The following is a 12500-nucleotide window of genomic DNA, read 5'->3' as shown; positions in this document are numbered from 1 at the left end:
GATGATGATGATGGTGATGTTGGTGATGTGGATAGTGATGATAATAATGATAATGGTTATGGCATCAGTGATATTGCCAATGATGATCACACACACATACACATATCACATTGCCTGCAAACTTACAACATGCAAAATGAAATATTCTAATTTTTTGGTAATTGTTAGACACTGGTTCACGTCATCGATTTACTTAAGAATATAAAGTGTGACTCTTAATTTTTTGTTTTATAAGTCTATTCACGAAGTATTATTACGAAGGTGAGAGAGAGAGAGAGAGAGAGAGAGAGAGCGGGAGGGCGAGAGGGCGAAAGGGCGAGAGAGAGAGCGAGAGGCAGTTAAGGAGGGAGAGATGGAAAGGGAAGGAGGGAGAGAGAGGGTAGAAGGGAGGGAGGGAGAGGAAGGAGGGAGGGAAGGAAGGAAGGAGAGAGAAAGAAAGGGAGAGATAAAAATTAAGAGAAACTGACAGACACAAACAGAGAGAAAGAGAGAGAGAGAAAGAGAAAGAGAGAAAGAGAATAAGAGCGAGATGGCGAAAGAGAGAGAGAAAGAGAGAGATGGAGAAAAAAAGAGAGAGAGGTAGAGAAAGGCATAGAGCGATGGATAAAAATAGATAAAAAGAGAAAGTAAGAGAAAACGAGAGAGAGAAGAAATTAAGCGAGAGAGAGAGAGAGAGAGAGAGAAAGCGAAAGTGAAAGTAAGAAGAGAGAGAGACAGAAAGTAAGAAGAAAGAGAAAGCAAGTCAAAGAGAAAGGAAAGTAAGAGAGAGAGGGAGAGAGATAAGTAAGAGAGAGAGATAGAGAAAGAGAGAAAGAAAAGTAAGAGAGAGAGAAAGAGAGTGAGAGAGAGAAAGTAAGAGAGAGAGAAAGAGAAGTAAGAGAGAGAGGAAGAGAGACAAAAAGAAGTAAGAAAGAGAGAGAGAGAAAGAGAAATAAGAGAGAGAAAGAGAAAGTAAGAGAAAGAGAGAGAGAGAAAGAAAAGTAAGAGAGATAAGAAGAAAGACAAAGAGAAATAAGAAAGAGAGAGAAAGAGAAGTAAGAGAGAAAGAGAAAGTAAGAGAAAGAGAGAGAGAAGTAAGAGAGCGAGAGAGATAAAGAAAGAGAGAGAAAAAAAGTGAGTGGAAAAGAGATATCTTAGCTGCGCCTATCTGCCTGTTTTAGACTATGAATAACCCGATCATATCCTAACGTATTTGTCCATGGCGAGCAAAGTGATCGAATAAGAAATTAATCCTGTGCCAAACATAATGACAAAAAAACAAACAAACAAACAAATAAACAAACAAAAGACGACTCGATAAAGACAAAAAGAATAAAAGCGACTTGATAATGACAAAAAGATAGATAAATGAATAAATAAATAAATAAATAAAAAATCTCAATTATCAATCTTTTCACAACAAAACTACCTTAACCTGGAAGACCTTACCTCGCTCCAAGGATTCGGTAAATATTGATGGTATTTCATGTATCGTAAAAGAATCATGTCTTTTTGTGTGTTTTTCATGCAGTGAATAATTTTCTTCTCAGTAGAGCTGCAGTCAAATGAAAAATGGATTATGCAACTGAACTGTGTCTCATTTACTGAAATAATGAAAAAGCGTAAATTATGAATTAACATCTCAATTGAGCTTTCGACCGAGATAAATACAGGCAGTGAAGGTACTAACAATGAATAAAGAAGGCCTGGGCAGAATGATTAATGAATATAATGTATAACTAAAGTGTGTTTATTCATTGATTATTTGTCTCAGTAAAGCAGCAGGCACATAGAGCAGACTTTGCAATAAGCTGTCGACTGAAAAAACACTCCTTGCTAAGCTGGCGACCAAGGAAAACGTCTCTTAGTAGACTGTTGACATTGAAAAATAGTTTTTAATAATTTGTTGACGTAGGATAGACTTAAATTGCCTGATTTACGCTCACAACAGGTATGTCGGGCTCTGCAATTGCGATATTGACGATAAGATACCGGGAATAAATTTACTACATTTGTGTAATTATATATATACGTGTGTGTGTGTGCATTTATACACACATACATGCATACACACACATATACATATATATATATATATATATATATATATATATATATATATATATATATATATATATATATATATATATACATACATACATATATACATATAAATATTCATATACATATATATGTATATATACAGTATATGTATACATATATATATGTATATGTATACTTGTATATACTTGTATAAAGAAATATATGTATTTATCTGTATCTATATCTATATATACTCACGTATATATGTATGTAATATTATATATATATATATATATATATATATATATATATATATATATATATATAATATAATATATATATGCATATATATGCATATATATATATATATATATATATATATATATATATATATATATATATATATATATATATACATACATATATGCATATATACACAGATACATATAGATATATACATATGTATATATATATATATATATATATATATATATATATGTATATACATATATATATGATATATATGTATATTTATGTATATATATGAGTATATTGTATATATATATTACATATATGTATATATACATATATATGTATATATATATGTATATATATATATATATATATATATATATACATACATATATATGTGTGTGTATGTATATGTGTGTATATTATATATATCTTATATATTGTATATATATATATATATATATATATATATATATATATATATATATGTATATAAGTGAACGTCTGCCTGTGTGTGTGTGTCATGACTCTCGTACAAGGACGCAATATTATACCTAATCCTTTGAAATTCTTTACCAAAACTTTCCGTAACGTTGGCGGTCTCATAGTTCATTGCACGAACAGCCACCTCCTTCACGCAACCACACCCGTAAATCATGCTACTCTGTCATTCTGTTTCCAAATTACTCATCTCTCGCAAAATATAACTTTCACCGTGGACACTTTCTTGAATATTCACCATCCTTTTCATCTTTTCAACCATAATATTCAACCGAATATCCGTCTCGTATCCTGCAGGACTCTTAATGGATAATGGATAGTAAGAATTAACTTTGAGGAATACACACGTACTCGCAAACATATAGTTGTTATTGCTGGTGTTCATAGTTAATCATGGTTGAGTTTTATCCTGCACTTCATACGCACATAGCATGATGGTACATGATGGCATATGATGTCGGGTACATATGGTTGATTAAAAGTTATAGAGTTACAGAGTGTTATTGTATTTAGTTCGTTATAAGTTTTGATTAAATCTATGTGGGAGAGAGAGAGAGAGAGAGAAAGAAACGGATGAAGAGAGAATGAGAGACAATACGAGAGAAGATGAGAGAGAATGTGAGAAAAGGAGAGAGAATGTGAGAAAATGAGAGAGAGGGAGGGAGAGAGAGAGAGAAACGAATGAAGAGAGAATGAGAGACAATACGAAAGAAAATGAGAGAGAATGTGAGAAAATGAGGGAGAGAGAGAGGGAAAGAGAGAGAGAGGAAGAGAAAGAAAGAAAGAGCGAGAGAGAGAGGAAGAGAGAAAGAGAGGAAGAGAGAGAGAAAGAAAGAAGGAGCAAGAGAGAGAGAGAAGGAGATTTCAGGACAGACAAGAATAGAGTGAGAGGCAAAGATCGAACAAATGCAATATTTATTTTAAGTGGGTCATACCTATCAGTAAATGGGGCATGCAACTTGGCAGTGTATTAATTTATTCATTTGGTTGCCAGAGATTTACTATTACTAACATTACTTTAAATGCTTGTACTGTTACTGTTACTATTACTATTACTGCTATGTGTATACATGTGTTATGCATACACATACATCCATATATACATGCATATAATCGAGGTTATATCTGTGTTATTACATTCTACCATCTTTCTCACACATATATAACCTCGGTGACCTGATTTGGGACTTTGGGACCTCGCTATCACTGCGCTGCTATGAGCACATAGGTGATATCCACGGTGGTTGTAAGACATCTGGTTAGACACTTCTTTTAGTAGGTCGTGTGGTCTATTGGATTCAGGGTTGGGTCTGTCAATCTGACGGCTCGGGTTCGAGTCCCGGTCAGGAAGGTAAAATTTGTATTTCTATGTTAAATGCATTATTGCATTCTAACATCTTTCTCTCTCACACACACACACACACACACACACACACACACACACACACACACACACACACATATATATATATATATATGTGCATACATGTATGTGTGTCCATGTGTGTATGTGTGTATACATATATTTGTGTGTGTGTATATATATATATATTCATATTTCATATACATATATATGTATATATATGTATGCATATACAGATAGATATTTAGATATATAATATATACATAATACATGCAATATATAATATATGTATATATACGGTGATTACAAAAATGATGATAATGATAATGATAGTGATTATCTTTATCATTATTACCACAGAGGGAACGATAAAAAGGAAGATATATTAGCCATAGTAATAGTGATAATCATGATCCTGAAGATAATGACAATGTCAGTGATAACATCTGTAGTAATGATACTATTAATGATAATAAATAAAATAAAGATAATGACAGTGATAATGATAATGGTAATGATAACAGAATGATAATAATGGTAATGATAATAGGAATGATAACGATGATAACAAAATGATAAAATGATAATTATGATGATAATGATATTGAATATAATAATGATAGTAATAACAGTTTCGATAGGAAAACAATGATAATAGAAATAACGATAATGTTTAAGATTACAAGCAATGTTTAGTCAAGCAGAAGTCCCTTGCCACGACAAAGACCAGTTTTCATCTGTTGAGAAGATGCAGATCATACTTCAAAATCCTGCAAAGTTTTGCTAAGGTGTCGATCATACTTCAAAATCCTGCAAAGTTTTGCTAAGGTGTCGATCATGCTTAAAAATCCCGGGAAGTTTTGCTAAGGTGTCGATTATACCTCAAAATCCCACGAAGTTTTGCTAAGGTGTCGATGATACTTCAAAATCCCGCGAAGTTTTGCTAAGGTGTCGATCATACTTCAAAATCCCGCGAAGTTTTGCTAAGGTGTCGATCATACTTAAAAAACCCGCGAAGTTTTGCTAAGGTGTCGATTAAACTTCAAAATTCCGCGAAACTACGTGCATATATATATCCAGGTTACTTAAATCTACACGAAAAATAATGCAAGTCAACATTTTGTACAGTACATGCCGTGTACAGTGTTACTTCAAAGTGGGATAAAGAAAACATGGTTATTGATTCCTAGTTATTATTCAGTGTGTGTTTGCAATGAGACTCAAAGTAAGAAGGCTAATTTTTAAGGCTTTTATGACCTTTGCGCTTAAAGCTTTACAAGAATTTAGAACATATGATAACACATATCAATAAGTACGCACACGTTGGCATACAAATGAGCACACAAACTAAACAATATGATTACATAAAGACACATCCACTCCTAGAAATGCATATAAAGACACGCACAAACAGACACACTATGATTACATAAAGACACATCCACTCCTAGAAATGCATAAAGACACAAACAGACACACTATGATTACATAAAGACACATCCACCCCGAGAAATGCATATAAAGACACACACAAACAGACACACTATGATTACATAAAGACACATCCACTCCTAGAAATGCATAAAGACACAAACAGACACACTATGATTACATAAAGACACATCCAATGCTAGAAATGCATAAAAAGACACAAACAGACACACTATGATTACATAAAGACACATCCACTACTAGAAATGCATATAAACACACAGACACATACACTCATGTACATACACATAATAAAACACATGCGCACTCATAACTGCAGTTTATGATATGCAAATGAATTCAAGAAAACTGCTATCAATTAAGAAATTTTCGAGCATTGGGGCGAACTAGCATTTTTTTATGAACGGAAATTATAGGCCTATATTCTGCTTTTATATGATCATTATCAATAATATTATTTTGTTATGATTCTTATTGTCATTATCATCATTATCAGTTTTATTATCATTATTATTGTAATTATAATCACTGTTTTTGTTGCTATTACTATTGTTATGAACATTATTATTGTTGTCACTATTATCATTGTTATCCAAAAATCTGCACTATAGAACTTGTCAGTGCACTTTCACCTCGGTTAATTAAGAAAGAAAGAAAGAAAGAAAAATGCATGTGTGGATATATGCACGTATTTATGGATGTATTTGTGTATGGATGTGTCTGTATATGCATGCATGTGTTTATGGATGTGTCTGTATATGTATGTGTGTATGTATGTATGCACGTACGTGTATACTTATAGTATTTATACATTTTAGATACGCACCTATTTTTAGATACTTTTTTGTGTAAACATGATTTATGATTTCTGCATATCCAGTAATAAACGTGAAGTTGCGTACTACAGCATATTAATTTCAAGGAAAAAAAAAAAATAAAAGTTATGACAATCACATCGATGAACTGACTTGAGGTTCCGTTAATTGCAAGTTCCAATGCATGAAACATGTCCGCCCGTTCCTGTATACGCCCTTAATGGGAGAAAAAAGAGGTAGTAAAAGACAATGGCACGACCTTATATCACGAAGGTATATTGCCAAATGTATGTTTTGCTCTCATTCGAAGTGTCAAATATAATTGCATATATTAATGCTTAAGGAATATATGACCTTGTAAATTGGGTGTGTGTGGGCGTGTGTTTCATTCATGGATATATCTACGTTTGATACAAGGTCATGTTTATTATTCAAAGGTGGTGTCAAAGCCTCAAGCACTTTTTTGGAAATCTGTGTAAGACGTGTTATTAATGTAAAAAAAAAACCTCACCTGTCTATCACCTGTCCTTATTAACTAGCAACCGCCTATCATTTTTCTTTTGTCTTGTTCGGTGCTGTTTTGTTATTATCATTACCATCATGATTATCGTTATCTTACTATCATTATTATCCTTATTATCATTGTTCTCATTATTATTTTCTTACCATTGTCATCATCATTATTAACGTCATTATAATTATCATGATTATTATTTTCTTATTACTGTTATCATTATTATCATCATCATTATCATTATTACAACTATGATTATTATTATTGCTTCTATGATTATGATTATCATGGTTATTGTTATCATTATTGTTATTGTTATTATCCTCATTTTCATCGTTATAATTATCATTATTGTTATTATCCTCATTTTCATCGTTATAATTATCATTATTGTCATTATCATATTCATCGTTATAATTATCATTATTATTATTATCCTCATCATTGTTATAATAATCATTATTGTCATTATCCTCATTTTCATCGTCCTAACTATCATCATTGTCATTATCCTCATTTTCATCATTATAATCATCATCATTATTATTATCATTGTTATTATTTTGAAGTTGAAAACGATACAATCATTACCAATAAATTTACCCCTAATCCTCTGCCCTCAGGCGCCGTCCTCCCCATGGCCGTCTTCCAGGCAGCGGGTCCGGCGACGACGGAAACTCTGCTCGAATACCGACGGACGCTGACGGAGCTCTTCGAGGCCACGTTCTGCTTCCGGTTCCGAATCCGTCAGTCAAGGGAACTGAACACCATCATTTCGTATGCGCTTTCGGACGAGGGGGACGAGATCAATCTGAGTAGGTTTGGTTTTGGTTTTGGTTTTGGTTTGTTTGTGTGTTTGTTTGTTTGTGCGTGTGTGTGTGTTTGTGTTTTGTTTGGTTGTTTTGTATTTGTTTGTCTGTGTGTGTTTTGTTTGATTGTTTGTATCTGTTTGTCTGTGTGTTTGTTTGTTTGTGCGTGCGTGTGTGTATGTTTTGTTTGATTGTTTGTATTTTTTTGTCTCTGTGTGTTTGTTTGTTTGTGCGTGTGTGTGTGCGTGTGTGTTTTGTTTGGTTGTTTTGTATTTGTTTGTGTGTGTTTGTTTGTTTGTTTGTGCGCATGGTTACGTGATGTGAGGGTGGGGGTGCTTGTACGTGGAAATATATATCTGTGAGATATATGAATGCAAAACATTATATCTGTGAGATATATGAATGCAAAACCGAATCATTGCTCTCTCGGTCCCCCTCCTCCGGCCAGGCCTGAACTACATCGACGGCTCCTTCGTGTTCCTCTGCTGCAACGACTGGGTGGAGCTGGAGCTGAAGCTGTCGGTGGGCCTGAGGGAGTGGATGTCCATCTGCTTCGCCGTGGAGCTTCGGGAGAGGCGGTGGACGCTCGTCAAGAACGGGAAGACGTGGAGGGGCAGGATCAAGGGCGACCCGGAGGACGTGCAGCCGATCCGAGCCGAGGGGACGCTGGTGATCGGCCAGGACCAGGACTCGCTCGGGGCGGGCTTCAACGAGTACGAGAGTCTCTCGGGCTGGCTGGTGGACCTGGGCATCTACTCGCAAGAGCTGACGGCGGACCAGATGAACGACTTCACCACCTGTATGGACATCACTCCGGCGGTGACTCCTATAGTGGACTTTTCGAATATCAAGCGAGACTTTAAGGTCAGGGACGTGGACCTGGATAGCATCTCGAAGTACAAGACTTGCGATGCCGATAGGAACTTCAATCTCATCTTCCCGGAGCTGCGGGTGTTCGAGGACGGCCGGCTGCTCTGCCACATCGTCGGCGGGAAGCTGTCCGTCCCCAGAAGCGCCGACGAGAACCTCCAATTGTTTAACAAGTCCCTTCCTATCCAAGAATACTGCGGCGACGGGTATGCGGAGACCCTCTGGCTGGGCGTGACGGGAGACGTCCAGGATCAGCAGTGGCGCCACTACGTCACCGGCGATCCGATAAGGTACTCGAAGTTCGGTCCCGACTCGGACTTCGGGCTGCCCATCGTCAGACCCGACACCTGCGTTGCCTTCCGCGGGAGCAACGACACGGCGGAGGAGGACTTCGGCGTGTGGGTGCCCAGCGACTGCAACCTCGAGATGTGCCCCGTGTGCCACTTCAATCAGGTCGGCCTCATCAGGATGCGCGGGCTGTGCCAGGAGTCCGAGTTCGACCGCGACTACTTCCTCACCCACGACCAGGGCTCCCTCAGCTTCACCGGCGTCCTCTACTCCGAGATCGTCAAGAACCCGCCGTCCGCGGAGAAGTCGGACTCCGACTTCGGCTACTGGACGCTCACCCGCTTCGACAAGCCGCACGTGACGGCGATCCTGCACATGCAGTCGCCCACGCACTACCCGCTCGGCCTCAACACGTGGCACGTGGACAACGACGTCTGCGGCAAGCCGGTCATGCAGCTGATGATGACCTCGTGCAAGGACGGCCAGTTCTCCTGCAGGGACGGCACCTGCATCATCATCCAGCAGCGCTGCGACCTGGAGGCGGACTGCCCCGACGGCACGGACGAGGTCGACTGCGACTTCCACTCGTTGCCGAAGGACTACGACAGCCACTCGCCGCCCTCGAGGCCCGACCGCACGCAGCCCATCCAGGTGCAGCTCCTCATCACCGTCCTGTCGATGCGCGGCGTCGACCTCTCCAACTTCGGCTTCACCTGCGAGATCGAGGTGCGGCTCCAGTGGACGGACGACCGCCTCAGGTTCCACCACCTCAACTTCGCCGAGACCCTCAACATCCTCGACGGCGACCAGATGCCGTGGGTGCCGAGCCTCGAGTTCCTGGGCGACGGCGACACCACCAGCACCGTCGTCGAGCGGAGGCGGGCCGTCAGGGTGAAGCGCTTCTCGGAAAGGCCTCTGCCAGACAACGACGAGTTCATGTTCGAAGGTAAGCGGCCTCGTGGTGCCCAGGAGGGTCATGGCGGGGAGAGAAGAGAGGGAGACCGGTGATGGTGCCATAATGGTGGCAGTGATGATATTGGTAGCAGCAGTATTTGCAGACGGGTATCAACATAGATAGATATAGTCATAGTGAGATATATAGATGCAGATATAGTTATAGATAAATTTAAATTCAGATATAAAGGGAGGGAGAAACAGAGATAGATATATACGAATAGCTTAACCATACCCATTAGCGAGAGGGAGAGAGAGAGAGAGAGAGAGAGAGAGAGAGAGAGAGAGAGAGAGAGAGAGAGAGAGAGAGAGAGAGAGAGAGAGAGAGAGAGAGAGAGAGAGGGACCAGGAGCGCACTCTGACCTCCTTGCCTTCCGCAGACGAGATCTTCGACAGCGCCGAAAACCCGCTGGTGTTGGTCCAGAAACTCACGGTCACCACGGCGTGCCAGTTCGACCTCGAGGCTTTTCCCTTTGATACCCAGACGTGTGGTATGGTGAGTATAGTGCCAAAGTAAAGAGGAAGAAAAACGAACATGTAAATGTACCTAATATTGACCCAAATCACTATTTTTATGGATTCATTCTGGTCGTATTGATGTATATCTGGACCTGTTTCGCAAACACATACACACACACACACATACACATACACACAATCACACACACACACACAATCACACACACATACATACATACAAACACACACACACAGACACACACACACACACAATCACACACACACAATCACACACACACACAATCACACACACACACACACACAATCCCACACACACACACATCCAGAAAACAGACACGCATATCTCACCAGATACTATTTAAAGGCGAAACCCCCCCAAAACCAACGCCCTTTTCTGGATCCATTCTAGGGCGTGCTGCTCACCGGCATCACCAAGGAGTACGTCATCTTAGTCCCGGATGGAAATGGCGTCGATTTCGTGGGTCAGAGGAAACTTCTGGAATATTTTCTCTCGACCGAGAAAATGGTGAAAAGGGATGAGGTTGGTTTGTTTTTTATGGAGTTCTGTTGTTGTGATTGTTTTTTGTTGTTGTTGTTGTTGACATTTCGCGGTTTCATTAAGGCATTTCCCTCAATCCCTTTACCCCCTATCCCTCCCCCCTCCCCCCTTTACCCCCTATCCCTCCCCCTCCCCCTTTTACCCCCTTTACCCCCGCCCCCCACAACAACCCTACATAACAAAAGAACAACCAACAACAATAACACCCCGTCACAATACAGGGAAACTTCAGCGGCCAGGCTGTGGTGTTGGAACTCAGGAACATGGCCACTTTCTACATCACGTCCACTTACGTCCCCACTTTCATCATCGTCATCATTGGCTACACGGTGTTCTTCTTTCCCCTTTGGAATTTCAACGAGAGGGTCATGGTGGGGCTGACGGGGCTCCTGGTGGAGGCGACGTTCTTCTCGCAGGTGAGTGGGGGAAGGGAGAGATGGAGAGGGTGGGGGTGGAGAGAGGGGAGGGAGGGAAAAGGGGAGGCGGGGAAGGGGGGAGGGTGGGGGAGAGGGGGAGAGGGGGGAGGGGGGAGAGGGGGGGAAAGGGGAGGGGGAGAGGGAGAGAGGGGGGGGAGGTGGTAAGGAGAGGTAGAGGGAGAGGGAGGGGGGAGAGGGGAGGGAAGGGGAGGGGGAGAGGGTGGGAGGAGGTGGAGGAGAGGAGGGGAGGGGGGAAGAGGGAGAGGGTGGGGAGAGGGAGAGGGGGAAAAGGGGAGGGGGGAAAGGAGAAAAAGGGGAGGGGGGAGAGGGGGAAAAGGGGAGGGGGAGAGGAGAAAAAGGGGAGGGGGGAGAGGGGGAAAAGGGGAGGGGGGAGAGGAGAAAAAGGGGAGGGGGATGAGGGGGAAAAGGGGAGGGGGGAGAGGGAAAGGGAGAGAGATAGAGGGAGAGAGGGAGAGAGAGAGAGAGAATTTAGAGAGGGGGAGAGGGAGAGGGAGAGAGAGGGAGAGGGAGAAGGAGAGAGAGAGAGAGAGAGAGAGAGAGAGAGAGAGAGAGAGAGAGAGAGAGAGAGAGAAAGAGAATTTAGACGTGCGTTTTTATGTACTCAAAGAATGTGCTTGTGCTGTATAAATAAAGTAGCAGCCCATTATTTTTACACGTCAAGAGTACAAAGAAGACGATACACAGACGTACCATATATATATATATATATATATATATATATATATATATATGTGTGTGTGTGTGTGTGTGTGTGTGTGTGTGTGTGTGTGTGTGTGTGTGTGTGTGTGTGTGCCATATATTCAAACACATTTAATCATTTCTCAAAAAAAAAAAAAAAAAAAAAAAAAAAGCCAATTCTCTTTCCATGCACCACTTTCTGACTTTTTTCAGGTGAGCGCATCCATCCCCCACACGGCCTACCTAAAGCTGGTAGACATATGGTTCGTGTTCTGCATCGTTATGCTGTTCCTCGTGGTTGTGGCCCTTGTGTTCATCCATTACATACAAGTAAGTAAAGAAGAAGAATTCGTGATTACGTTTGATAAATTGGGCTTATGGTCGGCATACTTTTGAAGTCGTTTTGAGTTCTTAAGAGTATTACTTGTATTTTTTTTTTTTTTTTTTTTTTTTTTTGAGAGAGATTTTGATGACCCGGATTTGTATTAGATAATTTTTTTTGATAG

At 40.2% G+C, this 12500-nt stretch overlaps 1 protein-coding gene across 1 annotated transcript in view; it reads left to right on the top strand.

The window, feature by feature from the left end:
* Positions 1 to 12500, top strand: part of LOC147466739 (uncharacterized) — a 14037-nt gene that overhangs the window by 825 nt on the left and 712 nt on the right. The window contains exons 2-7 of the mRNA XM_086534314.1: positions 7543 to 7734; positions 8177 to 9832; positions 10221 to 10336; positions 10730 to 10861; positions 11101 to 11295; positions 12208 to 12324. Coding sequence (XP_086390440.1) covers positions 7543 to 7734; positions 8177 to 9832; positions 10221 to 10336; positions 10730 to 10861; positions 11101 to 11295; positions 12208 to 12324 — 2408 coding nt within the window. The remainder of the gene's footprint in view (positions 1 to 7542; positions 7735 to 8176; positions 9833 to 10220; positions 10337 to 10729; positions 10862 to 11100; positions 11296 to 12207; positions 12325 to 12500) is intronic.

The sequence above is a fragment of the Penaeus japonicus genome, unplaced genomic scaffold, assembly GCF_977035675.1.
Source record: "Penaeus japonicus unplaced genomic scaffold, GWHDUDI00000001_assembly GWHDUDI00000041, whole genome shotgun sequence".
NCBI classification, from domain to species: Eukaryota; Metazoa; Arthropoda; class Malacostraca; order Decapoda; family Penaeidae; genus Penaeus; species Penaeus japonicus.
The sequence above is the reverse complement of the archived record's forward strand: the minus strand, read 5'-3'. Positions and strand labels throughout refer to the sequence as shown.